The sequence below is a fragment of the Chroicocephalus ridibundus genome, chromosome 7, assembly GCF_963924245.1.
Source record: "Chroicocephalus ridibundus chromosome 7, bChrRid1.1, whole genome shotgun sequence".
In the NCBI taxonomy this organism is placed as follows: Eukaryota; Metazoa; Chordata; class Aves; order Charadriiformes; family Laridae; genus Chroicocephalus; species Chroicocephalus ridibundus.
Window position 1 is genome coordinate 31846407 of NC_086290.1, and position 20673 is coordinate 31867079.

Sequence of the window (20673 nt, forward strand, 5' to 3'; positions counted from 1 at the left end):
AGCCAAGGCAGTGGAGTAGGACACGTTTCCCTCCACCCGAGGCAGCTGCCTAACCTAGCCCCTTCCGCTGCTGCTGCTCTCTGCCAGACCCCATGGCCCTTCCAGCTTGGAGGGTGCCCAAGCCTGAGGAGCAATCAGGAGTGAGCCTGCAGGGAACAAGTGCAGCGCTCCCCAAATGAGACAGGGGGGATAGAGGGGAAGTATCATCCAGCAGATGAGTTGAAGTGAGGTGATCCAAATTATACTCCCATTTGATCTTGGGCAAAGCGCCTCACCTCTGTTTGTCCCTGCGCACCCTCCCTATCCTTACTGTGTGGTGTAGTTAAGCCATGATCTCCTGGGAGAAGGGGCTATCTCTTGCCAGAGGCACAGACAGTCCCTGGCGCTTATGGACCCCCACAGTGGAGGGCATCCAAGTCACGTTGGATTTGAAATAACATTTTTGCCTCCTTAAGTCTTGAAAGGCCTCAAATCTCTGCAGTACGGCTACTTTTTTCTTGACTACCTTTTAATGTTGAAAATAAATGGGCCACAGCGGGGGCATCAGTTCTCCAACTGGCTTGATACCTCCAGGATTATTTCCAAGTGGTTTGAGGCTTCCGGCTCTCCAGAGAGGAAGGTGCAGAAGTGTTGTTTCCGCACATCTGCCGCTTGGATGACAGCACCATTATCTTCTGCACAACACCACGGATCTATAATGTCCTGCCATCCCAGCGGCAATTAACAGGCTATTGGTCTGCCCTGGCTGTGCAGCTTCTCCACACCACAGACAAAAGACAGTGCTACAGGGGTGCTTTTTGCAAAATCACAAATGGCAATTGGGCTTCAGAAACCTCCCTGGAAGATGGGTCAGGAGCTAGGCTTTACCTGGCCATCACTGGAGGGGAAGCATGAAGGCTGCAATGTCACACCTCCAGTGTTTCACACCTCTCAGGATCTCTGGCTACCTCCACCTCCGCAGTAGCTCCCTTACCTGCTAGCTTTTCCAGCCAGCTGTCTTTGCAGCTCCTCCCGGAGCAGAACAACGTCAGCAATTGATGGCACTGCCATCTGCTCCTGTGACCCACCACCACAAACCTGCTCAACACACTGATATATACCACTAAATGCTGCATGAGCCGATGTCACAGGCACAGAGCTAATACCAGCCACCACTACTCATGCTGAAGGTGAGGACATCTGGCAAACAAAGAAAACACCCTAACATAAAGTCTGGGTGGGCACCAGAATAAGAGAAAGCAGCACTGTAAAGTGACTCCTCAGAATTCAAGGATCACCTCCAATGCCCAGCCTGTGAATCAGTGGTGCGTTGCTCATGAATACATATTTAGACGTCTCACCTCCACAAAAACACACTAGAAAAGTATGTAATATGTACAAGAACTATATGAAGAGGGGCTCAAAGCTCTCTTGAAATATCCCCTGCACAACTGAGTACAAAATCATACCTTCAAAGCGGCCCAAATGATCACTAGTAGGCTCCCAGCCAGATAAAAAGTTGTGAAGAGGGAGGGGAGGGGGGGGAAAAGGTATTTTTTTAAAACCAGTCTGCTGAAAGGAGGTGGTGAAATCCTGGCCTTGATCAGACAGAGTAGAATTTGGGCCCATTGGCCAGTTTTAAGGCAGTTGCCTTTCTCTGGTATTTTGCCATGCCACAGTGCTGCAAACACCCCGTAGGCTCAGCTTACTGACAGAGCATACTGCCAAAACGAATGGGGCTGGCTGAGTACCTGCGTCGCTGCTTTTTGGAGAGGGGCACAAGGCATCAGCCTTCTGCAGTCAGGACAGTTTATCAGCGGGCAGGTGCTCAGCGCAATGACAGCTCTGGAGTTCCCCAAGCTCACAGGCATGGCAGGCAAACAACACAGCTACCCGGGAAAAGTACTGTAGCACCCACACTCTCGGGAGTGCCTGTGTTTTCATTCAAACATCCACATGACCATTAAAGAAAGATAACTGCTCACACATTGTGTTTTACTGATCTAAGCAAGCTCTTGCTGGATACCACAGAAGCAGCATTCTCCCTTTGTTTGCCAGGCCACATGCCCAGAAATACAAAAGCCTGTGCTGAATTTGCTTACAACTTCCGTCTTTGCTAGCTCCGCTTACGGCTTGACACTGCTCTGACAGTGCTCACTTCTAGTACACTAGCTGTTTTGCCAGCAAGCCTAAGGAGATACTGCCCCAAAAGGCACAGCTTCTTTTCAGATCCTTTTCTTTCCCAGTACATGGAAAGGATCCAGTTTCATTTTATTTGTATTCTAAAAAAGCAAGCAGCAGGAACAGATAAGCTCATAGTAATAAATATACTATGAAGATAAGGGGAAAAAAAATTGTGAAGAGTTAATCTATGCAGCAACTCGGTCAGCCTCAGAGGACTGGGAGACCTCTGCAGGCTCCAGAGGGAAGTCCTTTACTGCAATGAGGACTGAAAAGAGTGGCTGAAGTTGCTCCCAGTATCTCATATGCATTCATTTAACATGTATTCAAGCCCTGGAAAGGGATGTCTCCACAGGCTGTGGCCACCATGACTCCTTCAACCACTGCAGCAGCTTTTATCCAACCTTAAATTACATTTTTCAGTCTCTTGTGGAGAATAATTACCAGTCACAGATACATGTACCTGCAACATCTACTTTCTTGCTTTTGCTTTTCTCTTTTCAGCTCACAGTGGCAGCAAACTCTATGGCAGGCTCTCTTGTGAACACAGAGGGAAGAAATACCACGGCTACCTTCTAAAACCTGCACAGCAGCTGAACAGAACAGGTTAAGGAAACAGGTGAAAAGAGTGCATTTTCAGAGCACAGAAGTTCTCCTTCCTCAAAGAAGGTACCGCTGCCTTCAAACATCCCATGCAGAAAGGCTCTTGGAGGGCACACAGCAGGCACTGACAAATACCTTGCACCTTTGCAAAAAGCAACAGAAAAAGCATGGGCCGAGAACCTTAGACGTACTGTCTGCTGCTGGGATTCAGGTGAGTACTGGGAGAAGTTCTTCAGCCACTCATTCTAATCCATTTCCCTCCCTTGCTTGGTTCACCTTTGAAATCCCAGAACTTGACCATACTGAGTCTCTTCTGTAAAAAGCCATTTTGAAGAGATCTACACTTCTGGCAGCACTGAGCACAGCAGTGGGACTTGTTCATGGTACCACAGAGAAACTGAGGAATGGATGGGCTATAAGATACCTGAGACTGTTGCAGACAGTGTAAAAACAAGGGTTTTCTTCATGGAAATCTGTCAATTTCTGTTTTTCTTACGAGTGCTAATATTGCTATACTTCACAAAACTACTTTGTAGATGGGAGGTCTTCACAGTTATAACTCACAACTACAAACTGTTTCACACGAAATCATAACAATAAGGAGTATATCACACTAACACAGTTTGTTCACTTCTCCTGTATGGAGAAAAACTTCATTGCATTAACTGCATTTAAACAGCACATGTGCCTGTTGAGGGGCTGGGAAGAGCACCGCTGAATTCCGCTGCTAGTACTAAAGCTGCATGCCTTGGGTACACGCTGAATCCTGGGTAGGGTGACTGAATCCTGGACACAACCTAGCTTCAGGAATCCCACAGTGAGATCCAGCTGTACACAGAGTGGGTTTCTTGTCTTTTCCTCTCATGGTTATAACACAGAAGGTTTTCTATCAAGCTCTTCTAGACGCTGTCTTGAAGTCCCGGTATAGACTCGACTCTGGATACAGCAAGGTCCTTTTAGGGTTTCCAGAGGGTTGGCACATCTCCCAGGGTCTGTCGTCTCTAAGCAAAGTGGACTGGAACGGCTGAAGCTTCTGAAAGTGCGGCGACTCTCACCCAGGAGGGGTGAGACTCTGCAATACGCGGTCCCTGACTTCGGAAGCAATAGTGTCCCAGCACTGCACTTCCCAATAAAATTTCTTTGTTTGACAGAAGGTGAAGAAAAACCTACATCATTGTTTCTAGTTTGCTTCCTTTTATGAACAGCTGCATCACACCATCTTCCATTTGTGTGTAAGGGAGGAGCAAATGTATTTTGCTTCACCCTAGACAGAGGTGCAACGCATCAGGGTGCGCCCCAATGTGCTCCCGCAGTTGCCTAAGCCCTGGACTGACAGAAGGGAGGACCTGTTTGGCCTCGGACCATGCTGCTCAGCACCAGCTGGATTGGCAGCTCGCTTCTTGCAGCTTGGGGATCCAGTGGCAGCTTGAAATCACTCTCACTGAATAAGTACATGAACAAGTCTTTAAATGCAGGATGGCTTAGGTATTTCTTATTATAAACAGTCTAAGTAACAGAACCCCTTTCTTTTTCTGAGGGCTCCATGGGGAAATTGTGCCAAAAAGATTAAGCTTAAAACACTATCGGGGACATGTATTGACATTTAATGGCTAGATTTTAAAAGTTTTGCATGCTAAGTTAAACCCATGAGATGCCCAGAATACAGCTAACAGAAACTGAGAGCTCTGTCTCCTGTTCTGCATCCCTTCCACGGGAAGGACACAGACCAGAGACCCCACTATGCAGAAAACAGTATATCTCCCTAAACAGAAATAACAGCACGAATACTTGCCTTTGTAAACCTGGAGCACCCTTCTTTGGGATACAGCAACTATGTCACAATATAATACAATAACCTACAGGTTGTGTATGTATATATACATACATACATAAATACCTACATATTATATATATTTATATACGCACACATCCACAAACACAACCATTTAGGCACCTGCTTTTCATGCTCCGAAACAGCTGACTTACCTGGAAAACCTAAGCCAAAATGCTTGTTTTAACCCTAAACAGGCTATCTATTCATAACTGGAGCCATTCCACCATACACACACACGCATGCTTTCACAACCCTTTGATTTTTAAATTCCTTTGTTAGGTCCTGCCTTTATTTAGATTATAAAACCTTTGTGGTACTAACTGCTTTTCTTCCCCCTAAGCGCCCAGTCCCCTTCTGGCATATACAAAATAAATCATGGAGATGGAGACACTGGTTCAATGTTTCCGAAGCCCTGAGCACAACCTCTTCCAGTGCAGTGCTCGAGAAAGGAAAAGGAAAAAGTATCACTTGCCGAAATATCCCTTCATATGGCTCACTGGAGACGCCTGCCTCAATCTGATAACAAGGCTTCCTGTACCCCATACAAAGCTGGCAGAGATGCCTTAATATTGACAAGCACAAACTGCATGCTTGAGTTTGTTAATTGTTTATGGACTGAATAGCCAGCATTTCTTAAGGAAACAGAGCAGAGATCTCAGGCCTTACAGTAAAGCTTTGTATGCCCTCTTTTTAATGGCCACTCTTTACCTTTTATGAAAACTGCCTTTGTTTGGATTTGCCATTCTCCCAATAGCTTTAGCATTCAAAGTTTTTTTAGTTTGGGAAAATCAGGTAAGGAAATGATCAGAAATACGCAACTAATAAATTATTTTTTCCTGAGTCAAACTGAACAAAATAGAAGCAAAAAGTAAACCAAGCTTACTTTATCAAACAGTGAAAGGAACGGAAGTCAAGATTCATTTAAAAACTGATCCTTAGGCAGGCAAACAGACAGAGCTATATCAAAGATAACAGAGCCGTGCTGATTTCTATCATCTTAAGAGCTACCTCACAGTTGTTTTTTGGGGGGTTTGTTTGGTTTTTTTAAACATGCAGCTCCTCTTTCAAGATAAATATTAAGAACAAATAGGAAAGTCCCCATATCACCAGAAACAATAAAGCATCAGCACAAACCTGTGTTTCCTTGGATGTCCTCTCCCTTGGTTAATGCCAGGTAAGAGAGCAGAGCACAGTTATTGTCCTGACCAGGTGCAGGTGGCTGCTGCAGGGAGGTGCCCGTGAAGACCACTCCCCAGTTTACATGGCTGATATCGGAGCGTGACCTGTTGTGTCCTGGCTTGAACGTAGAGGCTTCCTCATTCTGCACCAGGATGTCATTCACTGAGCGAGGCCTGTCTCTCCTCCGCTGGCAGATATTGAAGATGTTAAAAGCTGCGGTCTCCCCTTCCCCTGCCCAAGCAAGGTTGTCAGCAGCTGTTCCCCTCTGCACCACGCGCTGGTCTTTGGCAGGGAATGCTGTCTGAGCTTTGGTTTCCAAGAGGCCATTTTTGCAGTGATCCCAGATGAGGTTACTTTTGGCTAAGGAGGCGACGTTCCTCAGATTCCTGCTCTCTGTGATCTGATCAAATACTTCGTGCCCAACCAGTTCGGGGACCTCCTGTACACCGTACACCTCAGAGGGCTGCACAATCTTTTCAAGCTTAGTATCAAAACTATTGAAAAAGTCTTCAGTCACTTCCAAGGCAGGGCTGATGTCATCAACTTCAAGAGCCTCCATATCCTGTGCTACCAGGGGGCCCGAGATGTTGCGATGCTTTAAAAAGATACCACATGAACATCCAGGGAAGGAGCTGCTTCACGTCTGTCCTTGGCTCACCATTAACTTAGAGATGGTGGGGCAAATACATTCATCAACCACAATCCTTAGTGGCAGAAAGGAACCAAATCAACCCGCCTTCAGATGGGAGACTTAACAGTCACTGATCAAGCGGGCTACAGTCCCTCTATAAAATAAGCTCATAGTGACGGAGAGTACCTGTAAAGCAAAGCAAAACATCATGTCAGTAAGGGCCTTTTCCCAGACAAGTGTGTTTCATCGCATCACTCCTTTCACAGTCACAGTCCCCTTGATTTTACCTTCTCCTTTATTTGGCACCAACATTATTGTGATGAAGAAGCCCTTTGGGGTTTCTGTTGTTCACTGTCTGTGAACTCTGTGTATTATCACTTCTGGAACTGGAACCTGCAGAGAGCAGGATGGGGCACCAGATAAAGGGGAACCAAAGGGATCCCATTTATTAACCAAGCTTTAGAAAGCTGCACTGAGAGGCGGTACTGACCAACATCACAAATACAGCCACCTAGGGAATGCTGAGTACAGGTTCCCATGGGGCTGGAGGAAAAAGTTGAGAAATGAAGGGTTATTAGAATAGGCCAACCAGCCTCAAATAGTTTGCCTTTTTCTCCCAGATGGCTTGCACTCCCAATTTTAGGAGATCAGCATGAGTTTTACAGCAGCTGCTTTGCCTACTTGTCTGCATAAACAGAACAATGATATTTGCCTAATAAATCAATGCTATTAGGCTGCTGGAGAGTACTGCACATAGAGTTTCTTTCTAGAATATAACCGGGAACCAAAGTGAAACCACGTGGCAACCTAAGCCCCAGAAAGACAAAGCAACCTACCAGCAAAACAAAATATACCACATCCTGCACCATCACAAATCTGCAGATCTTTATTTCCAAGCAACCGACTCACTGGACAAAACATAAGAATAGAAAAGGGCTTTAGGGCTAGAACTATTGAAAAGCTGTATTGACGCACCTGAGCTCACGCCTGTGAGGAGGAAGGAAGGGGAGTTTCTATCACCTCTAGTGCAATCATGGGGTGTCTCATTGCCGATTTCTGTTCCACCAAGCCTGCTGCCTTCTGACCTCCCCCTCTTGAAGTTCCCTCCACAGTGCTGCCATGCTCGAGGGAAGTGCACAGTAGGTATGTTTAAATTGGGGAGATCAGTCAAATGCGTGCAAGTTCTTGGGACCTGGAGACTGGGCATTTGTGCTAGCGGGAGGAAAGCTCTCATGGCTGCTAGGAGAAATCACAGTACCTAGAGCCTCTACATGCAGAGCAGACCAAACTCAGAGATCTACCTCCCAGTTTTGACCACATCAGCTAAAGTCCTAGAGCAGCAAAGCTGCATTAGCTCAGAGCTCTGCCTAGATTAATACACTCTTAACAGAACTAATTAGCCTGGGCAGGGCTGATAATTAGCAGCTCATTAGCTTTTGAATGCTGCTGAGCTACCAGGACCCATGAAGATTTACACCTACCAGGAAAAAACACCTATTAAAAAGCATCAAACACAGATAATACTTCTATTTAAGGTCCTTTTTTTAATCCAGAACAGTCTATTCATCTAACTTCTACCAGTAAAATCGTTTAAATAGTCACCCTTTCCTATAGTAAGACAGGAAGCCCAGCAGCCCCCCAAGAACGGGGCACAGAATCCTGTAGCACAAACCAACTCCCTCCACAATCACCCGCAGGCTTCCTCCCATCCCTGCTTCAGTTGCAGCCAGCCATCACACAGTTGGGTTCAAAAGCAGCAGCTCACCCTCCCTCCTAACAGATCAGCAGTTCAGACCATGATATCTGCAGACACGCTCCAAGTAAATGAGTTTCAAAAGCAATAGACAATCGCACCATGGAGTTCACTCTTGAAGCTCATTCCTGCCAGCAACCCCACAACGGAGTTCTGCTCCTTGGCACCTTAGAGCTTGGGAGCTCCAGGAACAGGCTGAGGGACATGATGTGGTGCGACCTGTCCACTTATTCTACATCCTCCTATGGCATGTCTTTAAAGCAAGAATGATATTTTGAAGTTGCAAAACTGCAACAGGCATTCACTTGAATAAAACCAGCCCTAACGTAATCGTACCCCAACTGTGAAAGCTACAGGCTGGCCCATGCAGAGATGCCATTTCACAGGGGTGAATCCAGAAAGGCTTGCACAGGCCACTAAAGCATTTCACTGCTAGCAGATCTAATGTTGCTCTCTCCTTTGTTTTAAATCATTAGGAAAGGTGAAAAGCAAGGGGAAAAAACTGACACTTACGTTTAACAGGTTCATTATTAAACGCTGGAGGCTTCATGTGGCTGCACGTTTCTCTGGATCCTCTCAGAATGGAGCCAGTGTCATGCAGCCAAGCGTGGTGACGCTGAACTACAAACTGACCTCATATCCAGCAAGATGCTGAATCACAAGGTCATGAGAAGATTACAGGCCCCTGCATCACACGGTTCACAAATTGCAGCACTCATACCTTCCAAACTAGTCTGTTTGCCCTGCTCAATAAAGATGTGAAAGGCGACCTCAATGGTGGCAGGCTCATCCCTTCCCTACACCACCAAGAACCTCCTTAGATCAAAGAAAGAGTTGTACCAGTAATTCCCACTAGTGCTGGGATTCTGCAATCACATATCCTCCATAAACACAATCTGGTATTTTCTGACAGTGGCACTCAACAAAATTTTAGTTCAGACTTCTGCATGGATTTGGTGCCAAATGAAAGCAAAATTTGATATGGCAGTAAACAGCTCCATCAGAATCTCCTCCAGGAGGGAAACCAGTGGAAATCACTTCCTTCACATGAAGGGGATAAAAAGGCAAACAATAGGATAGGCTGAACTCTTTTTAAATGACTGTAAAATGTATTGCCTTATGTACTGTTCCTTGGAAACACCTGAAATTTTCCAAAGACATTCAGACCAAAGCAGTGAAAAGCACAGGAAGTGAGAAGCATCACTGCGAACCATTAAAGACTGCCAAAGTTACAGCCAAGTGTAAGCAGGGATTTGTTATGGGAAACAGAAACTTAACAGCTCATACAGGCCCCTGGGAACTAGTCTTACTGAAAAAAAAAAAAAAAAGAAAAGCTGAAGGAACACGGTGCATTATACTTAGCAAAAACTGCTGGACACAGGGATTACAGCAGCTGAAAAACATGCTTTTCTGTATGTCTGTCTAGCACAGATACAGCTTTCATCCGTGAAGATGCAGCAGTCAGATGTTTAACGTGCATTCACAACATGAGTAAAGTCTTTACTGTCATGAGTTTACAGTGGCCACATTACTCATATGGCTGAGGTAAACAGGAAGGATTGCTGGTCATGCCATGTGAGACACAGAAGTCCACTTTAGTCAAGACTACTTCCCTTAGACAAGCCATAAGGACTTAACCTAGGTGACAGCACAGTCTGGCAGCAGAGAAAAATCATGGCCGGTAAATGCCAAGGAACACACGCTGGAAGAGATTATTTAACTTCCTGATCTGCTTTTCTGGATCCCCACAGGCCAGGGAAAATACCCAGGCATCGCATGGCAAAAATTAAAAAGCATGGAAGAGGCAAGAGTAGAAAGCAATCTTGCAGGGGATACAGGCCACTGCAACAGGCACTCGCTGTGTACCCCCAGCTTACACATTATGTTCAGGACTGTTCATTCTAGCTCAGGCAGGAGAGAAAGCTGGAGCCAGCATGTGTTTAGGAACCAGTAACTGAAGAAATCCATTCAGCTTTCCAAAGGAAACAGGGTTTGTGCCACCATCCTGCCTAGCTGCCAGTTATTTTCCTTCTCTCCCTTTCTTTTGAACTGCACAGGTAACTTCTACTAGGTGTGACAGAGCAGTAGTGTCCTTAAAGATGCAGTTCTTGAACTGTTGTTCAACACTGGACAGGAAACAGGCCCAAACTCACCCTCCTGCTAAGGGAGCACAGGCAAAACTCCGTCCCTTATGCTTTCGAGAAAGCCAGTGTCACCACTTGGGTCTCTCCAAATTAGCCACAGCACAAGTGGTTAGTGTCACATGGATCTGAAAACACCAGGAAGCAGAGGGGGAAAGCAGGAAAGAGGAATAGGAGCCATCATACAACTCAATAAGCAGTCTTGTTGATTTTGGTGCTCACAGGACGTCTTCTTCACTGAACAGGTAGCAGAGACGTATAAAACAAGTGATACACAATGGATAAATAGGAACTTCCCCTTTCCTTTTGTATTTGGAGAGAGAATCATAAAGGAACAATGGATGTTCACAAGCAATGTGTTCAGGAGGAAATGCATAAATGAGAGGAGCTCTAAGCCAGCAAAAGACAGCAAAAAGCAGGTAATAATGCTAAAAGTCCCCCAAGTCTCAATGATTGCTAATGACTCTTAGGCTCAAATTCCTGGCAAAGACTTGGGTGTTTCTGAGAATTTTATCTCAGGATTACAAGCGGATTTTTACAAGTTACCTGTATGCAAACAGAGAGCAAGGGTGCCTCAGTCACTGGAGAGCTTGCCCTATCCCCTTCTCAGCACCTTGGAACCTGCTGTGGGAACCGGCTCTGCTTATCTCACACTGCATTGCAACTGTGGGCTGAAACTCCAATGCCAACACGGAAAACAGAAAGAGACGTTCTTTCAACTGGGTAACAATTTGGTAGCAGATTCTAATTCAAGCGGCCTCAGGTTCCTTTACTTCTGGTATGTTGCAGGCCTGGACCACTACAGTCCAGTTTATGAGCTGTGACAAGCCTGGTCTGAATAACAGCTCATCTGAAGAAAAGATGGATGTACAGCCTCTTTTAATACAATCCACCGGGGCTGAAGCAACTTTTCTGCCTCTAAGTCTGAGCAACCTCAGCCTGTGACCTGATTGTTTTCAGTGGCACCTTAAACAATCACAGCCTACGTGTTTTGCTGCTGCAAGGATTTCTGACTAGCTGACTAGTCTGACTTTCTGACTAGTCCCATCAGCCAAGTATCGTCCAGAATCTAAATGGGACGCACTTAGGTCAATGACAGTCCCTGAAAATTAGGCATTGCTGTGCAGAATCCCTGAAAAAAGCTATAAAGACTTACATGCTACCTCTTAGTTAAGAGGTTGAGCTGTATTTGTCAGGTGGGCACACTCGAATGGGTACACAAGAGAACGAGGATGCACAGATGGCTGACTGTCACACACAAAGTCTTTACCACTGCCTATGCACTTCTATACATCACTGGCACAGAATGCTTGCAGAAAAAGTTGAAGAACTGACAGTGGCAGCACAATACAAGGTATTGTGGAGTGCTTTCCAGCACGCCCCTGCTGTAACTAGACAGCAGATGATGCTTTATTTATTTACAGTATAGCAAGGCCCACTCAGTAAACATTCACCAACTTGTTCTGACCAGAATTTCTTTCAAAGCATGATGGCATCTAGGTCTCTCTCCCAGACAGAAGCCCTCTCTCCTTTAGCTGTACAGGAAGCATAGCATTATAGCTGCTGTGCTTGAAGCCTCGGCGTACAACAACCCCAGTCAGACCCACTGTACTATGTGCTACCCCTATGTAACCAAAGAGCAGTCCTGGTTCAAAACACTTACACTCCTAGCAGTTGCGAATCCCGTGCACACAGTGGCCAGTTCTCCGAGCAGCAATTGAAAGCTGCACTCCTGTTTGCCTCTCATACGCAATTTGGAGAGGCAACTGATAACTAGGAATTTCATAAGGGATGATTGCAGGGAATGACTGTTAGCTGGGACACCGTCCCTGTGCAAACTGTCACATTTTCTTATATCCTGGCTGTATTTTGGGCCCTCGGCACAAGGTAAGCCTTCTCCCTGAGTGATTCCAAAACCCCAGGTGACCTACTGCTGTGGATGCCAAGTGAGCAACACAACACAGAAGCTTGTTAAAGTCATCATTTACGTGGAGTTAAAGTCTGGATGAAATTTACAGTGCCTCACAAAAAAGATACAACTACAAGAAACTTTTCATATGGAACAGGGGATCACAGTTTCAAAGAGGTTGCCATATGATAGTCAATGGTTGGTTCAATGTGGCCTGGATAATTGTCTTTAGATCCCATTTTTAAAGCCCCTCTTCAAAAGCCTCTTTCCCCAACACATAACTGAGAAATTAGTTGCTTAAAATTTTCAGTCAATCCCAATTTTGAAGTGTTTCACATAAACACCTTCTGACTGATATTCCTGCAAAAAAACACTGACAATAACCAGGAAAAACTCACAAAAACTGGAGAAAGAGGCTTTCTGGTCAGGAATGCTTGGCTGTAGGGCAAGGCACCAGAGTGCATAACTGTGAACGTAAGGCTAACCGTTTCCAGGTTGCAAACCCACCTGTCTGCTATAGTTTCATTGCCCTTAAGGATGAAATCGACTGCCAACATTTATCAGTGAAGAAGAGCTCCCACATCCTGCCTGCTAGACCCAGGGACAGGCAAAGAGCAAGAACAGCTGGAATTAACTTGGTGCCTAATCTCAGTCAAGCTAAAAGACAGAAGTGATCTCTTCCACGCTACAGAAAATGTAACAAAACAAAAAACAACTGAGAAAAGATGAAATGAAGAAAGTGGTGAAACCAGGGAGGAAGCAGAAGGCCACCATCTGTGAGGGGAAGCAGACCCCTAGCAAGGAGACGTGAGTCTTGCCCTGTGAAAGCACAGATATCCCCCAGCTGCTGATCTGACCCAGTGCCTTTAAGAAGGAAGCTCCCCAGGCAGCCTCCCTGCGTGGGGAACTAACACATCACGGCTACAGAACAGCTCATCCAGGGATGAGCACACAGTAATGAATAATAAACAGTGCTTATAGTATACATTATCTTTAATTTTAATTGCACTTTGGAAACAGTAATTAAAACATAAGAAAATCCAAGCTGAAAAGCACACAGCAGCCTGCTGCACCATAACAAATTGGGTCCAGAGGCTGAGGAGGACTCAGCAGTGGAGGAAGACGGACCACAGCAAGCTCTTCTTTTCCGGAGACTGACTGCTGTACAGCTGTCCCGAGATCTTTATCACTGACTCCTTTGCCTTCCAGCCATCTGACACACATCCCTCCTAGCTGGGGAGCACCACCAAGTAATGAGGGACTGTATCACTTCCCGTGGATGAGTAACCACTTGAAATCTCAGTAGCTGGACTAGGACTCCAGAAAGGGTGAAGGACCCTTGTCAAGGGAAGGAACAGAAAGCAAAGCAGGCTGACCGGAGGGGAGTTAGGGGATGGTGACCCACAGCCCAGGCTGCAGCCCAGCCAAATCTCATGAGCATGTGAGCAACTTCACAGCTTACATCAGACTAAAATCCAGACTACCCTCCTGTGCATGCTGCCTGTTGGCTGGCTGAGCTCACAGGGAAGGACGTCAGGCATAGGGGAAGAGAGGCTCTCCCGAGTCCTGGCACTGCCCCTGTAGATTGTCTGGATGCAAACACTTCAAAACTCACACTACAGGCACAAAATCCATGTGGACAAACAGAATGAAGCAGTGCTGTGATTTGGCCTGAGGCACGGATGTGTGGTCTTTAACACACCCGTAGTCCCAAATAACAACCCAAGGGAGGGTGGATGATTTCTATGCTTGGGTTCATTTGCTTTGCATGTACAGGTTTGTCTAATTTTACATGCTGCTGTTGGCTACTAGAACTCCTGCCTGTTCTGCCAGGCAGACACCACAAAACAGCCTGAGCTCCCGAGCTCAGCACAAAGAGAGACAGTCAGAGAACAGGGTATCCAAGAGGGACAATACAAACCTCCTCCAGTACAAGGGGAAGCATGATTGAACTGGACATTCAAGAAACAACAAGGAACATGACTCAGTCTAATATTTCTAATTGTATCTGCCATGATGTACCAGAACTTTGTATATGCCAGGTGAGATAAAACTTTTTTTTTGTTTTAAATAAACATTTCCGGTTGATGCAAACTGAAATTTTACAAGCACCTCCCCACTTCACAGTTTCTAGAATTATGCTGAACGGAAAAGATGGCCCTTAAAATCTTGACTTTTGGGTTTTTTTAAGAGATCAGAAATTAAGACATTTTCAGTTTGTATCTGTGAGCTCTGAACAGAAATAAGAGGCACATTTCATTCTTGGGGATATTGCTCCAGGACTCATTTACAGAGACTGCTGGAAATCAGGCTGCTGAGCTTTCAGCTGTTGTGTGCACCAATCTCCTGCTGCACCCAGAGGAGGCTGCATTTGAGCAAGGAAGGACATACAGAAGGGGGGTTGCCAGATGAAGACATTTATCTCCTTATAAGTAGGACTCAGGGACAGTAAGATGCTTTGGGACCTTTCTAGATGAAGCACTAGCTAGTATAAATAGCAATATAATAACTGAATCCTTTACCATCTATGCCGGACTACACAATTAATTTTTACTTTGCTCTGCAGGGTAGTTGCTTTGAGGCACGCCAATTAGGAAGCAATGATCAAGCTCCAGCACAGACCAGTATAACCCCACAGCTGGGAATAACATCTGCCATCGCCACAGAGGCCAGAAAGAGAATAAGAAACACAGCATGTCCCACAAGAACATGGGAGACATTTCTTCTCTGAAATCATGCCACCGCTGTAAGAAAATATACTTGACATCCAAATCTGTCCAGCATACAGATTTCTGAGCAGCCCTGATCCGCAACTGTAGCCAACTCCTCTCTCTAACGGTGGTACCCAGGGAGTTCAGCTGGGACAGTACAAGCCTTTGTACAGTGAGACCTGGATTTCCCATAATTATTAGTGGTTGAACGCAGACACTGATGGAAATACAGTGTTTAACAACAAACTCATTTCAAACCAGACTCTAAGCCCTCCTCTCTTGCCTTTCAAACAGCCAGGACGACAGTGGCTTGGCACATTAATTATCAGGGGAAGAGGGGCAGGAGAAGGAAAGGAAGCAATGATCCAAATAATGCTGAAGTTCGGCGAACCACCACAGCAACCCACACCCTCAGGTCCTGGCAGTCCTGCCACAACAGCTAACCCCGCAGGCTGGTCGGAACCACATGTACCACTACAGACTTGTGTGACTACTCAGCACAAGCGCTTGCCATTTTCTAAACGGAACTACAACTTTACTACTGAAGATCTTAGCAGAAGCCCAACAGAAACTTCAAAACATCTGATGAACCTGAAATATTAACGCATAACGTGACTTCAGTCTGATAAGGTTCTACAGGAATCATCTATCTAGTCACTGTAGACTGATGGGATTGCTCATTCGACTATACAGTGCCCTGTTTCACATTTTAGATTTCTGTTGGTTTTCTTTTTAATCCCAAATTTAATTCACTAATTTTGGATAAAAAAAAGCCTTGGAAGTGGCAAGATGGAAACTACTGTTGCTTAAAGTGTATGGGCACTGGTCCTACTAAGATTCCAATGCTTTTTTATTCTTATCTACTGCAACTTTTTGTGGCCACTTAGTGGGATTATGCAGTGCCTAAAATGAGATTTGTCTGCAAATTTTTGCAGGATCAGGGCCATAAGTGCATATTTGCAGAACGGAAAACAGTTCAGGAGCAAGTCATGATTCCTTACACAAGCCTAATCTCGACCTTTTTCCCTTCTCTTACCTTGCCATGCCAGTGATCCTGGCATTTCCGCTGATAACCCCAGCTAGCACACATTCCCACAGAACAGATACTCTCCTGTTGGGCCTGTTTGATCCCAGAAGGTATAACTCCACCGGCTGTGTTTGGGTGCTTGCTCCGTCAAAGAAGCAATTTTACTGCAATGTAAGACGACCATGGCATTATGTCGTGCCCGGGGCTGTTAAAACAGAGGGCGATGCCGGCACGCTGTGCCTACACACGCTGGAATTTCACCCTACCCAGGGGGAGCAGCCCGAATTCCGGCTGAGACCGTGAGCGGCGATGGGTGGGGAAAACTAAAGGACAGGGCTTTTCCAGGCACACGGGAACGTGCCTTTCCAGATGGGCACATGACTCCAGACGTGTCTGCGCTATAAAGCACACACACAGCCGCGCCCGGCCCCTCGCACACAGCCCCACTACGCGCCCGCGGGGCGGGCGGCACGGCCGAGGCTGCGGGAAACCCGCCCCGCCTGAGGGACCCTCGCAGCCCCCGCACCGACCTAAGGGAGTATTTACCTGCCGCCCGGAGGCCGCGCTCTGCCTCTGCTCCGAGGAGGGGCTCCCCAGGGCCCGGCCCGGCCCGGCGCGGAGCGGAGCCGCCGGCGCGCAGGCACGGCCCGGCCCGGCCCCTCCTCGCCGCTGCCGGGCGGCGGGGCCGCGTCCTGCCGCAAAGCCCTCCCGGCCGCCGCGGGAAACGGCTCCGCGGCACCAAGGTTCCTGCCGCCGCCCGCCCGCCCGCTCGGCCGGCAGCCCCGGGGCTCGGGGAGGCGCGGGCAGAGGCGCCCGGGCGGCGCGGCGGCCGCCGGTGAGAGTAACGGCGGGAGAGCGGCTCGGCCCTCACCGCGTCCCAGGAGCCCGCCAGCTTCTCATTTTCCCCTTAAGGAAAAAAAATAGCAACAGGAAAACCTTCGGGTTTTTCCATGAAAGTTGCACCAGCTTTCCATGCGTAAAGCTGCTGAGGTTCTCAGGGAGCTGCTGCTTGACTTCAGGAGAGAAGGGAAACACAAAATGCTAAACGGGTTTCCAACAACCCCAGGTGCCAGCGCGCTTCCCGAGGCGCGAAGGCTGCAGGGAGCAGCACCCTGCCTGAACTCACACCGCCACGGGGCAGCAGAAAGCCCTCTGGCACAGCCTGTTACCCAAAGAAAACAAAAAGTTACTGGACAATCACAAATGGCTTATTTCATTGGCATGTGGCGTGGCACCCCCCCCCCAGCAAAGTGAAAATCACCCTGTAAAAATCATTTCATGGCAAGAAATACCCATGCACGGGTCAGGGGTGTACCTGAATTTTGATGTGCAGTGGATGCAGACCGACTCAGAGCAGCACGGCATGTACACATTTAAAATCACGGGCGCTGTGCTGCTCCGCTGGCTGGGTCCCAGGGATGCCGCGATGAGCAGCAGAGACGAGGTCAGCGCTGAAGCGCCACTGCACGAAAGTGCAGTGCTGAACTGAGTCCATACAGAGGATTCACAATCCACGACAAAAGGCAGGTGTTAGGTTAGCTTCCATCAGTAGCTGTCCTCACACACCAACCATTTAGTATATACTGCAAAATGTGACTGGCGCAATTAACAAAGTTGCATTCGTATTGGTTATCTCATTTCAGTGACAGCAAGGATGAATGAGCACCTTTGGTACAAAAAAAAATACCAGTTTATCTGACTGAAAATTAATTAATCTTGGCCTTTACAAATAATATATTACTAGAGCACTATACATTTCAAGTCCTGCTCCTAAAGATGAATGGCTTCTTCACTGCGTAACAGTCAAAGATTGATCTTTTTATTCTAATTCAATTGTATGCACTGTGATCCCCCAAAGGACAAGGCAGTATCCTCACTTGCCATGTTATTTATTGCCATCCAGCCTTTTCTCAAATGGTGCCATGTCATTTATCTCTTGGGCTCTCTAGGACTCCTGGGTCTGACGTTGCTTCAGGACTTTGCTTCTCTGCTGACTATGAACTATGAGCTCCCCTTCCAGGGCCGGCATACTTGCATGGGAGGCACAGGGCACACTGGTCCATCGCCTGTGGGGACACGAATGTCAGTGGAGGAGAGCAGATAGGCAGTTCAAGGAGAAGTGTATAAAACCATCCCTCCTCTGTTTCTGATTTCACTGCTGCGTCGAAAAGAAATTGCCTGTGTTCAACATTACACTCGTGCTCAGATGGTTTGCTGTGAAGTGGCCCATATACCATTTTCTACCTGTAGCAGAAAAGCGATTTCAGGCTGCAGAAGGGCATAGACATAATTTGTTTCTAGGGCAGGACAGTAGAGGCCTTGTTCAAGAAGAATCACCCTTCTATTCAAAAAAAGAGCATAGATTTGTCAGACAGAAATGCAGAAGGACAGTGACCACGTGCCATGAACCCAAACCAACACCAGTCCTCTTAGCAGCCAAGTCAAGTCAAGGTGTTCCATGCAGTCAGGCGCTATTGCTGCCTCCCTCTCTTTCCTACAGCCCAAGCATCTCCCACGGGGCTCCCTGGGACTTGGTATTTGCCAAATACATCCAGGCATTGCACTGGTTGGCATTGTGCAATCCCCAGCTGTGCAGGAGATGGGGAAAGACCCCTCCTGCCAGGGCTCCATGCTCTGCCAGACACTTCCCAGGCCCCTGCAAAATCCTTGCAGCTCTGCAGGGGTCTGCAGGAAACACTATGTTCCCCCAAGAAAGGAGGGGAACACATAATAAAAAAAGGCTGATACCGGTCCCTTAATTTCATTCTTCTTAGCCCTCTAAAGAGCACTTTTTTCAGACGCAGATATTCCTAACTCAGTTCTTATCTGCTGTAAACTCTTTGCAAGGACTGGATGGGTAACACTTTCCATTTTCTAGGCAAAATACAATTAACATGCACCTTTACATGTTAAGGAACCGTTTGGGTTGAAGTTTTTAATTTTCCATTCTGTCTAAGAAGCACTTTATAAACAACTGTCACCATTTTATTGGCAGGAGGAAGAGATTCCATCCCCTTTCTAAATGACATTTTTATATCTATGATCCATCACATATGCCTCTACCACAGCTTAAAACAATTGAACCCTTCTGAGATCAGGTGGCTCAATGTTTTCTTCCTCCAGTCTGGTAGAAATTTCTCTTCCTACAGTCTGTGTACCCATGGAAAAGAATAAATGACCAACCTTCTCCTTCAAAGCTGCAGGAAAACACATTCTAATTCTGAAGAAATATGAACCTTGGAAAAAAAAATTCTTGTTATGGCTATATCTAGTTAAGAATATAAGTCCCAGAATCTGCAATTTTCATTATTTAAGCACATCACCATCCTCCAACATGAAGTCATGAGCAGGATATACATAGTGGTGCCTATCCAACAAAAGCTTCCACACAGCTTGGTTTCCAGCTTTGTCCCCCTTACTCGTCAACCATCGACGACAGCCCCAAACTGAACAGAGTGCACAGAGCCACCTGGTGGCTAACAGTACGAGGAAACAAGCTGTGCCCTGTAGGTCCACGCAATGAAGACGTAAATGAACTCACCTCCCTTCTGCTTCGGAGCAGAATGTCAGCTTTTCCTTAGCTTTTTGATTGAGGTTCTAGAAGTCTAGAGAGTTCATACCGAAAGAGGGAGAACATGGCTCTATCTGTTAACACTAGAAACTTAGCTGCTTTCCTTGTGGGAGAGTTTGCAGGACCAATGCTCTTTAGATCTGAACATATCCCACGAGTTCTGCAGAATCATCTTCTAAAGACCAGATCATTGTACCATGTATTCCTGAGCTTGACTCCTGTTGATAAGAATCCAAACATCTTTCTCAAACTGGGAAACTCTCAAGAACCCTTTGGCCACGTCCTTCGCTGGCATAATGTGGAAGGAGCAGTGCTCATTTATTGTGGCCACTGACAGACTTGTCAGTTCACACCGGCTGAGCGTGAAACCCACTGTCGTTCCCCGCTGCCTCTGAAGAAGGGGCCTTTTTTCACACATTTTAATTACTGACTCCCTACATAGAAGCTATTACCTCACAGAAAGGCCGTTAACTGGCACGTTCAGCACAAGATGAAACCTTTCTGATGATTGTTCCTTGAGTTCATATTTGTGAAAATAAATATCAACAGATGATTAAATTAAACACCGCAGCCAGCCCAGCTATACACTATTTTCACTTATCTTGCAGAAGGGGAGATCAAAGAGAAAGGCTCAGGTAGAGTTGTTCCAACTCCTCCAAGTTTGGTTGATAGCTACCTATTGAACACACTAATTAGCTCCCTGCTTGGGGTGTGCAGCACAAAATTAACCCTCCCGAAACTGGGCGGTCTAGCCATTTTCATGCTCTGCAATCAACTGGATGCAGAGGGATGACTGTCACCTCATTTTCTCCATCTGTAAAGCAGCAGCACAGTGTGATTCTGATTTCGGAGATTCTTTGGATCTCCGTCCCCGTTGGTATCTTGTGCGAGAGGAGAGCTGTGCTTGGGGCACACGAGCAAAGGCTGGGGGCGCTCCTATTCGTAGCTCCTGCCGGCTTCTGCCTCCCAGCTCTTCCCTTCCCTTTTGGCGAGCAGACGTGCCTGTCCGTTCGCTCCTGCAGCGAGGAGCAACACGACTCTGGCAAGTGGCCCAGCCCGGGCGCTGCTGGAACAGGGAGATTGCTTCGGGCACGCGGTTTCGCCCGGCACCTCCCTGCTTTGCTTTCCCAGGCGGCGGCGGGCAGGAGAGGCGG

The 20673-nt window shown here is 46.8% G+C and overlaps 1 protein-coding gene across 2 annotated transcripts in view; it reads right to left on the reverse strand.

Moving 5' to 3' along the window:
- PLEKHM3 (pleckstrin homology domain containing M3) overlaps positions 1-16618 on the reverse strand; it is a 91700-nt gene extending 75082 nt beyond the window's left edge. Inside the window, exons 1-2 of one of the 2 annotated variants that reach the window (XM_063341524.1) lie at positions 16495-16618; positions 5732-6593 (exon numbers count right to left, since the gene is read on the reverse strand). In XM_063341524.1, coding sequence (XP_063197594.1) covers positions 5732-6335 — 604 coding nt within the window. In that variant the 5' untranslated portion in view covers positions 6336-6593; positions 16495-16618. Of the gene's footprint in view, positions 1-5731; positions 6594-15957; positions 16064-16494 lie in introns of those variants that run through there. The other variant, XM_063341526.1, reaches the window with a different exon arrangement.
- Positions 16619-20673: the final 4055 nt, after the last annotated feature.